The sequence below is a fragment of the Dufourea novaeangliae genome, unplaced genomic scaffold, assembly GCF_001272555.1.
Source record: "Dufourea novaeangliae isolate 0120121106 unplaced genomic scaffold, ASM127255v1 scaffold248, whole genome shotgun sequence".
Lineage (NCBI taxonomy): Eukaryota > Metazoa > Arthropoda > Insecta > Hymenoptera > Halictidae > Dufourea > Dufourea novaeangliae.
The window spans coordinates 3,237,911-3,253,892 of record NW_015374156.1 but is presented as its reverse complement, the minus strand read 5'-3'; the positions used below and the strand labels follow the sequence as shown (position 1 = coordinate 3,253,892).

At 39.3% G+C, this 15,982-nt stretch overlaps 1 protein-coding gene across 1 annotated transcript; it reads right to left on the bottom strand.

The window, feature by feature from the left end:
• Window positions 1-1,582: 1,582 nt before the first annotated feature.
• LOC107191941 lies at window positions 1,583-15,586 on the bottom strand. The gene is made up of 5 exons (XM_015581093.1): window positions 15,508-15,586; window positions 5,514-5,719; window positions 3,845-4,264; window positions 2,934-3,235; window positions 1,583-2,577 (listed from the first exon to the last, which is right to left on the bottom strand). Exons 1-5 carry the CDS (start codon window positions 15,584-15,586, stop codon window positions 1,923-1,925), a joined length of 1,662 nt encoding a protein of 553 aa, XP_015436579.1. The 3' UTR covers window positions 1,583-1,922.
• Between the last annotated feature and the right edge of the window lie 396 nt (window positions 15,587-15,982).

The following is a 15,982-nucleotide window of genomic DNA, read 5'->3' as shown; positions in this document are numbered from 1 at the left end:
ATTTCTTTTATGAATAAGAGAATAAATTTATACGTATTATCTGAAACAGTACCAAATTATATGAAGTACCTATTTATTCATATTGTAGTAAATTGATTTTTCAATATTTTAAGACTTACGCCACATGTCAATTAAGAGGCAAAAATGTTCTAAAGAAAATGATCAAAGGAAACTCCATCGAGGTATTTTCGAACGCTTAGCGTCCACGAAAAAAGTCGGCAGGCACACACCTCTGCCTAAATTTGTTCAAACGTTCAGCATGGAAGCTCGAGTTACAAAAGCACTTTATCACTTACGTAAGTATACGGTCCCTTAGCTCTTGTGCCGTTGAACGTCACGAGTCTAAGAGATATCTGTAGTTTTCACGAATGTACATTTTACATACATATACAGAGTAGTCAAATTCGATTCGAATATCGATATCCCAGGCAGCCATATAACATAACGATTACATTATTGTTACGGGCTAATACTGTCTTGTAAAAAATGTCAGTATTTCTTATAGATAGAACGATGAATGATCGTGTAGTAACAATCTACATGTATATTGTTCGAAATAGAGTTAACAAAATTTTCTGTGACATTAACGGATCTCTGTACTTTGTACTAAAAATATAAATAAAAATTCGTTCCTGATTACAGTTGTAAAGAGAATTGAGATATTTTATGTATAGTTATCAGCCGTACAAATTGAATTCATTATTTTGTTAATGTATATATACAAAACGAATCGTCGTTGTATCTGTAGGAATACAAATATCAAGTTACAGTACAAATTGTAAGTTTTTAAATAACAAACACGGTAGTAAGCTCTTCCGTATATTAATAGATCATTGGTATCGTCTTAGATCTTTTTTATACTATTACACACAGATGAAAACACCTGGTCATACTTTCATCTACTTTGGAAATCCAAAAGAGAACATAAAATGGATCAGCCTATAATATATATTAAATAATTAACAAGTCCTATAGAATAAGATGAACATGTTTACATACTCTCAAGAATAAAACTTCTCGATATATTACTCGTTTAGGTATGATCAATGACTTTCCAAAATGATTACTCGTTCGTTCTTACGTTTAGTACAAAAACCAAAAGCTTACATTTTAATTCGTCATTGACTAATTACTTACGAACCGAGCTTAAAGACGTCGTATTTTTTGGAAGAACGAAATGTGGCAGTGATTCTCAAATTATGCATTCATAGGATCTTTTAAACATTATGTGTCACAACTTCTTTCAGAACTTCTTTCATCTAACCAATGTAAAAGTAAGAAGTCATTTAAACTCTACAAAACTGAACGTCAGATGCTTAATAAGATATTTTACAACATATTTAGTCAACCAGTATTCGTATTCGGAATTAAAACATTATTTCGCCAGGAACTGACTGCATTCCAACAAAGGAGTGTAAAAAATCATCACTTAACAAAGTATATCAAAAGGTAGCTCAACAAAACATTCAAGTTGAACTCACTTAATAGATGTTTGGATACTCATAATTCTTTTGACCCTTAACTGGTTATATGTATAAGCTAAAAAAATCTTGTATATGGGAGGAACCGTGATCTGGTCCTTTCTTCTGCCAGACACACATTTATAAATTCACAGTTCAGGCTTCTGGCAGTACAAAAAATTGGCAATAAATAAATTTATGATGTTAAGTCGATTGTTTTACATCTCAGAAGTATGTGGTGTACAGTTACAATTAAAGAAAGTTGCTTGGCTTTGTAACTGTCCGGCAGAACTTGCTCATTCGTTTAAACATTTTGGAAGAACATAAACTGCCTAATACAAGGAAGGCGGAGTGCGATATCTCCAAATTTTAGAACTTAAACCGATGCGCGTACACTATCATTTTACCGCCCTTCAATTAAGAATCAACGTTAGTTTTGAAATTCCCGCGCGAAAAAACGAATCAAACAAGAGCCTCGGTGTGGTAATGATGATAATGATGATGAATGTGTTCGTGAACGTGTTTTCGACCGGAGTTCGCAGCCGCGTTCTGCGAGAATTCCCGTTCCAACCAACGCACGACCTGAACCATAGCTCTGGCCTGGTCTTGCTCCCTGGTCGCGTGTTTCAGCTGATGCTTTTTACTCGACTTGCCGCATTGCTGGGACTTACTGAACTGCGTCTCGCTACGCGGAACGTTATGATTATTGGTCGGGGCCTGATTGATCGGATGCTGCTGACTGTTCGGTAACGGGTTACCGGTATTACGATTCGCGTTTCCCGTCGTTTGTTGCTCCGTATAAACGTTCGGGCTGATCACGGTACGGGGAGACATAACCTGCGGTTGCACGTACGCTCGCGGCGGTTGTGCCCCCGTGTTGTTCCTTTGAACACCGTATTGCGGTCGTGCCTTTCGAAGATTTCCCCGTGACTTCGCGGGCACCTTGGAAAAAGACGCGAAACCCTGAGGCTTTTCCCGTGCAGTCTTGACGTACGCCATCGTCGCTGGCCGAGATTCCGGCGGTGAACGACAGTCTTGATTGTTGTAGTGGGTAGACGACGGTTCCACGTGTGGAGTTTGAGATGGAATGCGCGATTGTTCGTTCTGATGTCGTTTCCTGGGTCGAGACACACAGGTTTACGTTAGTTCTTTATTCGAGAAGTCTGCACTTGTAAATAGAGGTTCGATCCTTCCGGATTTGTAAACAGACTATATAATTTCTATTACTTTCGTTTGTCACATTAAGAGAATAGAAAAGTAGTTGACATTGAATGCTGGAGTGACTGGCCTTGGTTACTAACGGCTTTAAAAGTTACGTAATCTTCGGGTTAGGCTGAAATACAGCCAGCAGTAAGAATGTTCACGAACTTTTGGGCTGGCCCATTAATGTATGTACATTCATTTTTTTAGTTTAAATGGAACAGAGACAATTCTTTTTTTTTTGCTTTTTTCTTTAAAACGCAAACAGCTTACCTTGACGTATGAAAACTGAGATTATTCTTTTCCATGTTCGCCTGAATAATTTCCAAGAGCTGTTGCCTTTGTAGAGCACCGCTGCGTTTTCGCTGATTAGTCGTGAGGAGAGGCGTCAAGGGGGAAACTGCAGGGGAAACATCGCTGTCATCGCTGATATCGCCCTCGGAGCTGTTCGAATAGGGTGACGGTAAATGAGGCAGGGGCCCCACCCTTCGGCGTAATTCCTCCTGTTTTATTCGATTCGTTCGCGCGTTTTCGCCGTCGTCTTCGCTATGAGTATCCACGTCCTTTTGTGCAGTCTTAAATAAAACAGGAGAAAAACACCGTACAATTCTATCCGGTCAGCACCGTCAACCAATCAACTATTCAATTATTCTACAGAATACTTAACGCGATAGATCGCTACCATGTAACTGATCGAATAATCAATAAATTAAACAAGGGGTGTTTCGTCCGTTTAGACAGACTCCTACGAAAACCAAATGACATAATCTAATATATATCTCAATAATCTACGAACTAAACAAAATCATTCGCGGAACATTCAATTTCCAAACAAAGCACTAGCGCGACTAGAGAGAAGCTTTTCAAATATAGATGATCCTGAGAAACGACCAATGAGGGTTCCCTCCGGTCAAATTAGCAACGGAACATTCTAATAGGCATCCCCGTGGCGAACCGATATTAATTAAAATCGAATAAAGTTTCTTCCCTTCGGACGATAAATCTTCCGACTTGAAAGTCGATAAATCCAACTGTAGCTTCTAGAATTGTCGAGTTACGAGCGTGGCAGGACCGAGAGCGAGAATGAGTGCTAGTGAGAGGGGGGGGGGATGGCACGGAGGGAGGGGATAGAGACCCATAAAAACGAAACTCGAAACTTTGCCTGAAAGGAGCATCAATCTTACCTGGCAACGGTGTCGTGGCGCTCTCCTCCTTCTAGGAACTCTGCGTAAACCGTGCACGGCGGCTGTGTGGGTCGCCGCATTGTTGCAGGACGCGTGCTTCAAGTGGCAGCAGGACGAATTTCCGGAAAAGCTGGCAGCGGCAGCCGGCTGAGAAGCGTTTGGACAGCCGCCGGTCGTCGTCGCCCGTGTCTGTTGGCTGGCAGCTCTCTGATCCGGGGACACAGTCAGCTTCACCTTAATCGTCTTGCTGCCGCACGGCGGTACCTGGATGGAAGCGCCCAGGGTATCGTAAATGGTGGTCACCAGGCCGGCAATGTCGTCCTTTGTTATCTTCCCGTGGCCGTCGAAGTCGTACAGAGTGAACGAGAATTCCTGGCGTCTTCTGTCGCCCTCCGCCACCGACACGTCGCATTCGAATTCCTGAGAGAGGGTGAACTGGGATAAATAAGAGGATAAAAGTAACGAACTCCGTTTATTGTGTCGGTGCTTGTATGTAGTTTAACATATAGGGGACGTGAAAAGCGACATACGTCTCTACGCGCATTTCTAACATACACTGCGGTGGCATAAATGTAGAACCACCCGAAACTTTTCAATTCTTGTACAGGGTGTCTCTCAATTAACTTGATCACCTCGAATACTGACTGAACGGTACACTTTATGAAAATTTTGAGGCGTGAAGTGCTTTGTGCTTTTCTTATGGGTGGAGGCATTTCAGAAATTTCAAGGTCACCGTGATGTTTTTTAACGGAATGACCTATTTTTCGTATCGCGGATCGATATCAAATTCTGAGTAAAAATTTGTTGACCTTCATACGGCCTAAACCGAATAGTTAACGGGATATTTACAAAATCTGAACTGATGCCCCTGAACTTCAATACAGTGATTATTTTATAAATATCTCGTTAAATTGACTCGTTAATTTTTACTTGAAATTTGATACTCTATCGATCTCTGGTACAAAAAACAGGTCATTCTGTTAAATAAATGAAGGTGACCTTGAAATCTCTGGAATGCCTCCACCCACACAAAAAGCACGTACCTTATAAGATGTGCCCCTTGATGCCATTTAAGTTCCAGGCTTCAAAATTTTCATTAAGTGTATCGTCCAGTCATTATTCGAGGTGGTCAAGTTAGCTGAGACACCCCGTGTATTATAGTTAAAATGAAAACGAACCAAGAAATGCCCATGTCTAAAACCGTGTTGTGAAATAATGTTTCTCCAGGAAAGAAAAGACTATATTCTCTGGAAAAAAGTGGCCTATTTTCAATTTAACCACGATACATAAAGATTGAACATTTTAGGATGGTTTTATAGTTATGCCACGCAGTGTAGATATAGTGCATTGGATACATGTCAAATTATTTTATGGACTCATTTATCCCTACCATTCTATTATTATTTAACAGTACATACGAGGCAAGAATGAAATTTAAATTTTTGTTTCGGTTATACAAATTGAAAGAAGAATCGTGAATGGCCCGGATAGCAAAAGACCCGCGGTTCGAGTTTTAGGTTTAACATTATTTATTATGGTACTTGAACGATACACGAGGGTTAACGTTAAATACTTGGTCTGTTTGATGTTGTAATCGTTATGTAAATTAATGATCTATTAGCAAACATAAGTGACTAGTTTATTTCCACAGGATTCAATGGATATATACCTCGAAACTAAGTTGCTTTGTTGTGCTGGCACTCGGCTGTTCGTCATTTCCGGTTGCCGGCGTAGGGCTAGTCGAAGCGTCAACCGCGACCTGCGGCGCTTCTGTTTCTAACAGAATTGGCTTGGATTCCGGTGGTGAACCGCTACAGGGTGCCGTGACACCGCCAAGAAGTTCTTCCGAGTCGCTGCCTTCCGTATTACCAACGACTGTAACCAAACAATTCATACCCCGTCAGTTTCAATAATTGAAAGATCGCCTTTCAATTAAATTACAACAATGTACAGTGACATCTTTTCCATAATAGTTTTCTATTGGAAAGAAACCAATTTCCCATAGTCGTGGGAAACCACGATTCCCAAAACTTTCAATTACTGCCTATTCGTTCGAAAATGGTTTCCAAACGTTGGTATTGGTAAACGTATCAGTAAAAAAAATTACGATATGATCTTGACGACTAAAATGCAAAAAAAAAACTAATTTAACAAGTTTACGTGTCTCTTGGTAATAAACAATCTCCAAAAAAAAAAGAAAGAAACTTCAACACCTCGTTCAGTTTCAGAAAAACTTGACTACACGTTTAACTTTACACGCTGCATAGTGAATGATTTTTTACACCTGGCTGTGAGCGAAGTGGAATGTGTACACAGCGTTTCAATGATGCTTGACGTTCAACCCATAACTGGTTAGTGTTGTCATATGAAAACAATTTTAATATAGTTATATTTTTAGATACCCATGTTGACAGGACATTTACTAATTATTTTAAGAAATCTACAATATGTTCGTAAATTAGTTGATCCTTATTTAAATAACCCTGTATACTTAAAACAGAATATAACCTTTAAACTAATAAATAATTATTGCAAACGTAGTAAGCAACTTTTCATAGTAAAAAATGGTCAACATTATATGTTTACATCCTATACGGTTAGAAGCAACTAATTATTTCTTACGAAACTGAAGAAGAAAATTCAATTCTATCTTTATGCAAATTAAGGAAGAACACTTTTTGCTCCGCTCGTAACGCATAAAGTACAAAAAAAAAAAATAGAACCCCGAGGCTTTGCACAAACATAACAGTAAAAATAGACGTTACAGTTTTAGTACTTATTCCGAGCTCGGAATGTCTTCCAATAGTAACGTTTCTAGCCTGAATTTCTCATCAAAGGGAATTAAATCCCGGGTGCCTATGGGTTGGGCGTCACCAGCCCTCGTAAACAAAAGTCAGAATTTCAAAGGTATCAAAGTAACATCTGCCTCGGTAAAGGCTGTATTTATAGTCAGTTTCTGAGTGCTGCCCGGTACTTAAGTCATGGAGAGCGGAAAGTATTTTCGGACTATTTTAAAGGGGTTGTTACTTTCAACGATCTGAAACAAACACGAGGAATTGCTGGTATCAAATCCATTTCCATCTTAATAACCAAATTGGACATAAATCGGAGCTTGATTCCTGTTGACGGAACAACGGAAAATCTGAATCGTTCACTATAGGGCGATACAAAGTTTCCACATTATCTAGGTTTTGACTCTATAAGATCGTGGTCCGTTATTAAGAACACAACTACGTATATTATTCGAATTATTATTCTACTAATTATATTTACAAACTTGCAAATCATTACTCCACTAATTATATTTATAAACTTGCGAATCATTACTCCACTAATTATATTTATAAACTTGCAGATTTTATTGCATTTACATACCTATATTTTGTAAATTTATATTCATCGGTGAACCCACCGTAATAACCAACGTTCACGAATGCTTCGGAGGTTAAGTTCTTCATACTGAATCGTATGTGTGTACGTTTAGTTTTCCTTTCATTCAAGCATCATTCCAAAATTGTAATTAAATAGTGAATAGGAAACTGCTCAACAAAACAAGGTGTTCTACTAACTGATTGTTGTTAATATTTATAAACATATTTTAATTAAATACACCCGAAAAGTAAAAAGAAATATATCTTCTGGTCTTAATAAATTCGTCCCTGAATTGGTTAACTTCTTTTAGGCGAAGACACGCCTGACTCGTGCATATCATATCGTTCGCGAACGTTTTCGAATGTTCTCGATTGTTACGATCGTTTGTTATCAAGCTTGTTTATGCGTATTCAATCGAGTCAAATTGGTACAGAACATCCGTATGACCAAAAAAATCTTAACAGTCACATCGAGGAATGCCTGTGAAGATGGTAAAAAAAAAAGTCTATTAAATCTTTCCTTCTTTAGCGACAGAAAAGATGTAGAATAAAACTGTTTCACCGAGACCTTCGCCTTCGAGGAAATTGAGTTCGAACATCGGCCGGGATACGCGTGTATTCAAGTACTGTTTTAGACGCACGAAGGTTACGACGAGATAAGGGACACAAGTTGCTGGCTCCATCCGTGGCGGTAGTAGTGAGCTCCCCCTTGCTTCTTGGTACAATGCCGATGAAGTGCCCGCGACAGTATGTACTTGAAGGCATGCGTATACACAAGTAAAATTTAAGGGGTTACATACCTTTGAGCTGTTAAATAAGGGGGAAAAATAAAAAATTTGTTTGTATATGCAGAATTATTGTTTATTAAATATTCAACATATACATTTTATTATATGTTATTTCCTTAGTAATTTCTGAAAAATTGAGCTACATATCTATCAACTGAAGAAAACGGCTGCCATTTAAAAGCGTTTTACTCGAAATGCAGTTATCAAAAACGGTACCAAAAATATTTTTAAAAAGTACTGTACCAATTTGGATCAAACTTTGTAGTGATATTCTTAAAACTAAAATCGAGTACTTGACGAAGCGAATTTTCGACTCGTGCATTTTTTCTTTTTTTAGTAAAAAAAAAAAACAAACAATTGACATCCCAGAAACTGATGGACGCAGTCGCATTTAAACGGATAAATCACGGACAAAACGTTCCGTTTCATGATTACTGCCTGGAATCCGCGGATAAAAGCGCAATTATCGTTAATGGCATTCGGTCTACGAGTTGTCCGAAATTATTCACGCCGCGGCGACCGAACGAATTAACGGAAAGTGCACACCGAAAAAGGACGGGAGAACATATGCATCTCCCAGCGTTTATTTCAAACGGATTGTACATACGCGCCGCGGAGGAAGCGTAATGTATTCTTTAATGTGTCTGCATTACACCGGGTTTACCGTTACCTAGAGAGACGGTGTGTAAAAGCGTTCCTACGAAATGAAACGTTTGAAAAGGAGCCTTTACGCAACCGTGCGCGCACAAAAGAACACCCACGTGAGACACGATAAAATGAAATGTCTCAAAATGTTTCGTAGCGTTCACCCTTCACCGGCGTGGTCTGGGCACAAAGGTGTCCCACTTTCGTCGGTTCGCTGTGAATCGTTGAAAATTCTCAACCCTTTTCAACCGTGCATCAAAGTCAGACGTACATTTGTACATATATTATTTTTCATACGTCTCTAAGCGTTGTTATACAGAACAGTCGTATATCTGTGGCACCCACAATACCTTCAGTTGCTTTTAGGCGTAAGACAAAGTGTATTGTAATATAGCTTTCCATAGTCAAGACCATTTGAAGAACACTTGGAGATCGTTTGAAAGTCTTACCGAGCAAGAAAACGCCGATAACTTTCAATCGAATTATTCCCTTTAAGGCACTTTATTCTACTGCTAGAAGCAGTTAAAATATTCCAAGTACGATGCATATAGAGTGGTCTGAAGAAAAGGTGAAAGAATTTTTGGATGCATAGCACTCATTGGAATAAGCAAAAAATGTCCAATCAGTATGGGACAGGAAATTAATTCTGCAGGAGTATATTTGCATTTCATTTTGGCATTCGATTTACAATTCAGATTACAGGACACACCTGTGAAACAATTTGACGTAAACCGGGAATGTTTTAACGTGTTTGGGATTCCTTTCTACAAACATGACCAATCTTTGTTATTCAAATGGATGGAAAAATGTGGAATACCTTGTATAACAGGAAAAAAGAAAAGAAAAATGAAAAGTATCTAGGAAAGAAGTAAATCAAGATTGATTTACGGACCTACAATCCCATTTACAAATATTTCGACACTTATCAAATATGAAGTAAAGTGCTGTAGGTATGAAATAAATATTTATGGGATATTGAAGTTCTGTGAATAAGAATGGCCCAAAATATGTAATTACTACGAAACATACCATAATATTTTCGTACACACCAGGTGTCCTTAACACTAGAACTACCAGCGTTAACTATATGCCAAGTTAAATTATGTAATATATTAATGTGTGTAATATACAGGGTGTCAAAAAATAGTTTCGACTCCCAGAAATTAGAGGTTCCTGGGATGATTTGAAACAACTTTTTCGTTAGCAAATATGTTATCCGAGGCTTTGTTAACGAAGCATTAACGAAAAACCCCGACCAATCAGAACTCGGCCGGATGAGACTACAACATTTGTTATCATTTAATTGAATACATTACAGATTTAATTTTAAAAAAATCAAATTTTTCAGATGTAGCAGTATTTTTTAAAATATGTGATTTCGTAAACTGGTTAAAAGTCTCCGTAATTGGGACACACTCTATTTCAAATTTCATGCACTTTTGTATCAGATTGTACCTCCGATGCATCCTTAATACACTCGTGGAACGGCAGTGTATATGTGTATGTTGGACGGGACAGTGTTTGGCTATCCTTAATGGGTACAATACACCCTTGAATTATTTCACCCTTTTTTCCTCAATCACCCTACCACGTTTATCAGAACCCTCGGACTGATTCGGTGAGAAAAATTTCCCGAGAACGGTGAAAAATAAGTAAATTATTTATGTCGGATTAGAGGTTAACACGCCAGCGCGACGCGCGGCACGCTTTGAAGTACCGTGGTAGCCATCCGACGAATCCCCGTGCCTGTCGCTCCGTCTAGCTTATGCACCCGGCCCACATTCTCTCGCTCCCCTTTTACTCTATGTTCACGCACGGCTGAGCTCGATCTGATAATTGATGTGGGGTCAATTCCTGGAACTGAAATAGGTGCCCTGCCCTGTTATATGAAATCGGACGGATCCGAATTCGTTTCGTGCCCAGCCAGGGGGGAAAGAATAATGCATTTGTCCGTGATTATTCCTCTACATATGCTCCATGAAAGGGGAGATTCGTTGGAGTGAGACTTGAACTTGAGTAAAAAGAAATTGTGAACGCGGTTACGAATATGTCGTAGCCGGCTTTTAGTTCAATCATATAAGGTTTTTGGTCAAATACGTGTGATTTTTTTCTTTTTAATTTTGGACACTGTTTTTATAAGTTTTATATTCTTTTTCGTATAGGTACGTATCTGTGAACGAATTGTTATTTTTCATGAGTATGTGCTTATCTGTTCCCTAATTGTATTGCAATCGGCATGGAACGGCTCTGACACTCCCCCTGTTAGTCACTCTTCCGGTTTCCTTCAATCTTCATGTATTAACCACCCCTCGGAACCAACGCCCATATACGACATCAGTCTATGAACTCTCGCTAGCGATCAATGTTTTGTATTCTGCAAATATATTGACCTGTTCACCACTGAACCATTTAAACAAACCAATAATGTTGTTATACATAATAAAACCCAACTTTTCTTACCTTTGATCAATAAACCCCCTTGAAGTATTTGAAAGAAATTAGAGTTTTGTAAGTTTCTATTCTATTTGTAACAAATGCTCAACACTTGAATTCCACCAAATAAAAGTGACGAAGCACCAATAATGTCTTATTTTCCCAATAAACTTTTCAATGCACATTCAAATTTGTGCCATGCCATCTATATAAAAAACTAGAAGAAACTGTTACATATGTCTATACTCACAGATACAACAAAATACACGATACTAACATTTTACTTCGTAATTTAGAGAGCCCAACAGAGGGAACGAAAGGGGCCAATAGTGCTGAATGCAATGTCTTTTCACAAAATTAAATATCCATCCAAAATGTATTATCGCGAAGGGTAAAAACTTTTGTAGCAACCTGACATTATTACAATTTCTTCAGTCCACTCGGAATAACCGCGAACAATCAAACGTGCATATTCCTCGACCAACATAACCGAACACGTTGGCCTCCGATTCGATAAAACGAGTTCCACCCCGAGAGTACGGCGTTTCCAACGCATCAAACGTTTCGACCGCCCGCGGCGACCTTCCGCACTCCCGTTTCCATGAGGCGAGCGCTCTGCTCTTCTGCCTTCTGCCGCGGCTGCGGTCTTCGAATCGGAACGCTTCGGTTTATCTTAATTCCCGCGATACATCATTAAAGCCCGCGCGCGCGCGACGATTCCGGTAAAATATGTAGCTGAAAAAAAGGCCAGCATCAAAGGGACCGCGGAGTAACGATAATTAGCGATACAGGAACGCGTAATAAACGAAGCCGGCCGCTAATTTCAATTATTCCGAGCGGAGGAGTTAAAAAGGAAGGTGAAGGAGAGGGGAGGGTAGGATGAAAAGAAGAGAAAAAGCTGGATAATCGTATCTGCATGAAGAAACGGACGCACATCCGCGTATAATGATACCTGCCGTGTGATAATTACGCCCGTAATTCTTTGGCGAGGGCAACCGTTAAAAGCAGAAGTCCACCGAGTTGTGCACAAGGATGGTCGAATGAGAACTTGAAATTTGTATTTTTGGTTGTGTAAACGTTAATTATTCTATACACGGTGTCCCAAAATAACTTCGACTTCCGGAAATGAGGGGTTGCTGAAATGATTTTAAATAACTTTTTCCTTAGCAAGAATATTATCAGAGGCTTTGTTAACTAGATATTAACGAAAAACCCCCGACCAAAAGTAAACAATAATTCCTGCAGATACACAAAAATTTTTTAATTTTCATTAACAGCTCAAAGGTATGTAACCCCCTAAAGAAACTGATCGTACATATTGTTTAGAGAATATAAAGTACAACTAGCAAATATGATGTCCCGTAGAATATGTACCAACCGTTTCTAATAAAAGTAAGCTCTTATCTAATGTGTCTTCGAAAGGGTCAGAGATCTTTTGCAGCAACCATAAACACACTTACGAACGGTACAGTTCCGTATATGTATTCGCGCGCGCTCGTGCACGCGTGCTGTGGGCGAAAGAGGAAATAAAAAGAGAGAACAAAGGAGAGGAGAGGAAACGGGTGGAGGACGCGAGAGAGCCAGCCGCGTTTCTTTGCTTGATACCCGAAGGAACAGGGCAACGTTCAAGAGCGGACCGCCTTTTATCTAACCACCGGACTAATGTATGTAACGAACTCGCAAGGTCTCGATAATTAAACTCTCCACCCTCTCGAATTGTCCACGAATGCAACGGGGAGAGAGAGAAAGAACACCGTATTCTCTTGTGTATATATACAGGGTGATTCATAAATGCATGTCAATACTTCAAGAGGCAAATGTACATTCAATATAAGTAAAAAAATTAGACTTAAGCCGAGGATTTACTGACAAGCTAAACTATGCTATGTTTAAAAATATTTTTTTTAATGCATGTATACGGAACCACTGCCACAGCATACATACACATGTATGCGTATACATACAGCATAGCATAGCTTATAGCTTAGTTTTCTGAAGGATTCCCGGCTTTATACTTTTGGGACCATTTAAAAACTATTGTACATTCGGCGCAAGTGAATAATGTGCAGACGATCTGCAAGAAAGGACATCAAATGGATTTGAGACTATTCGAATAATACCTGGTATTTTCGAGCGAGTGTGCAACTCAATGGGCGTGCAGTAGTGTATGTTAAGGCACGAGGTGGGCACTTCGAACGTTTTCTTTAATCATCCAGAACTCGAAAGCTACGGTATATTTAGAATAGAATATCATAGTTTCATGAATTTTGTAACGTTATCCATAATATCTTTTGTCATAACAATAATAATAATAATATTAATAATAGTAATGTAAATTTATTTACGGGAAGTCCCATTTGTATATAGGACATATGTTCACATTATATCAGTTTCTCTGTAGACTTTTACCTCCTGAAGTATTGGCATGCATTTATGAATCACCCTGTATATAACGTGTATATCGTGTGTACACACCGGTGCCGCTTTTGCGCCCTTTGAATGAAAAGGGAAAGGGGGGAGCGGGACAAACGGCGCTCTCTCCTTTGTAAATCACCCCCCTTTCTGTTTGCTCGCTCGTAACTTTTATCATTTGCCGCGGCGCAACAGCTTTCCCCGGGTATGAAAATTTGCCCCGGCCGACTGGGGGAGAGGACGCATGAGAAAGCACCCGTGAAAAGCGTAAGAGCCAGAGATCGGCCGGGATTTAAGCGGGTATCCACGCTAGACGGCGAGGATCGCTGAATAATTCGACGGGTAATGTTGTTGGCGGCGGTGGCGGCGGAATGTTTTGACTGAAAGGCGGCCCCCACTACGGTTCATTTTTTTTTTTCATTCTTCGTCCGTTTATATTTAGAAGATACGTCATACTTTTTGGTTATTTTATAAATTTTTTGTAACTGTTTCTCGGAGGTCGTTCGATGCTACTCGTCGTTAAGAAATGTTATTGTCGGACTATTAATGCTTACAGACGAATACGTGTCAGCGTGCAAAGTGGAATAATTTAGAGAATTTCGGGGGACTTTAATAGAATTTCGTGATAGAGGAGATAACTTGTCACATAATGTAGTGTTATTATTACACCTTTTCCATGTATGAAATAATATTGTAGTAATACTATGCAAAATATACTGTTTTATATCCTATTTCAGAGAGATATATATTGTTATTTTATACTGCATGAAATTAGTCCTTCCGATACTCATTCTAATTGACTCTGTTTTGAAAAGTGTATTTTTACAAATATATTTCGTTCCCTAAAATTTTTGTGAACGTTGCACAACCCAGAACACAGTGGACTAGACTCTAAAAATGAACTGAATTAAAATTTTTGAAATACTGGATCACAGCTGACTAGAAGTGCGTTTTATTTTTACTCCTCCTCTTAGTCTTTGACGCAGCACCATGTTTTCTCCTTCGAAATAGGTCCAGACGCGTTAAAAATTACACGTCAGCGACGCTCCGATTCGTCTTTCGACGATTGAAAAATAGTCTTTCTAAAAACTTCTTATTTTACTAAACAATTATCGACCGAATAAATACTTATCTATCTCTAAAAAGTTTCTCCTTTCAATCAAAAGAATTACATTTTTCGTAATAACTTGTATATGGTATACCCCTATGTTTACAAAGTTAAAAAAGAAATGTTCAATTTCACCTACGACCGGTTTACTAGAGACTAGACGGTAATGTCAGATCGTGTATTCAACTCTTTCGTGACGGGAAATTCCAGGAAGCACTTTAGCCTAAAAGTAGTAGCCAATAATAAAAATCTGAAGCTATCCATGTAAAGAACATAGAAATAAATAAAATCTATTTCAAAATATTTATATCAAAATTACTTGTGATTAAAAAATAAAATAAAATGCTTTTATCATCTACCAAGTTTAATTGTTAAAGTCATGTAGGATCATCCTGTCATTGACCCCTAGTTATAAACACAGTCGTACGTTAACAGCGGTTAAAGGCGTTAAAAATGTCAAAGTATTAAAATATAAACAGCATCTGATAACTGAAACGAAGGTGAGTGACATTCTAGTCATTGTTTACATTTTTACACGATAAAAACAATGATATTTGGGAGTCGATCGATCGACCAGTAAGAAAAATGCAAGTGTGACGTAACACCACGTGGGATCCACTTCTGTCATGCTGCAGCAGCAGCATCACCGAAGAACGCGGCGGCACGGCGCGGTTCGTAGCTTCGGCAAAATATCACGCCTATAACCGGATTGACCGCACAATCCGTATACGGAATAACTCGATCTATCGTGCACCGTGATTTCGACGCGACATCGATGCCGCGTTTGTGTGTATGACAAAAAAAAAATATACATGTACATATAAAGGAAGAAAAAAGGGAGGAGTCGAGGAAAGGGGGAAGGAGAAGGAGAAAAAGAGAAAGAGTCAGAGGCATTAAGAAGCTTACCAGAAAAGGGTCTGTAGCCAGCGAGGAACCTTGCCCGCCACCACTTTACCAATCCGGTAGCCATGAGACCCTCATGCATCCTGCCGCGACAGGAACGGTGGGGAACGCTAACAGTATTCCGTTCTGTCCTCCGTAGAAAATCCACGGTTCACCTGACTCCGACCATACGTCTTGTACGTCGTTATCTATTATATTTCCGTGTGATGTTCACGGTTCACCGTAACACTGCTATAAAATCGAAAACAACAAACACACTCCCGTGAACTTCATGCTCTCCCGGTGATCCTCGTTCGGCATCGAGTGTGACACGGTACTGTACGTGTACCAGGCAGGACACGTTCAGAGACGAATAAACACGTGTTCTAAGGCAGCAGCAACAGCAGCAACAACAACGTTTTGCCTGGGAGCGACCAGTCTGCGCCAATCGGTCGTCGCCTTACTTTCTATCTTCCGTTTATCGTCGTTTCAAGGAAGG

Excerpts from the sequence above, each read along its gene's own strand:
- LOC107191941 (XM_015581093.1), bottom strand. The coding sequence starts at position 15,586 with ATGCATGAGGGTCTCATGGCTACCGGATTGGTAAAGTGGTGGCGGGCA. Across the intron at positions 4,265-5,513 it reads CAAAGCAACTTAGTTTCGAG|GAATTCGAATGCGACGTGTC; the intron begins GTATATATCCAT and ends ACCCTCTCTCAG. Across the intron at positions 2,578-2,933 it reads CTCAGTTTTCATACGTCAAG|GAAACGACATCAGAACGAAC; the intron begins GTAAGCTGTTTG and ends GTCTCGACCCAG.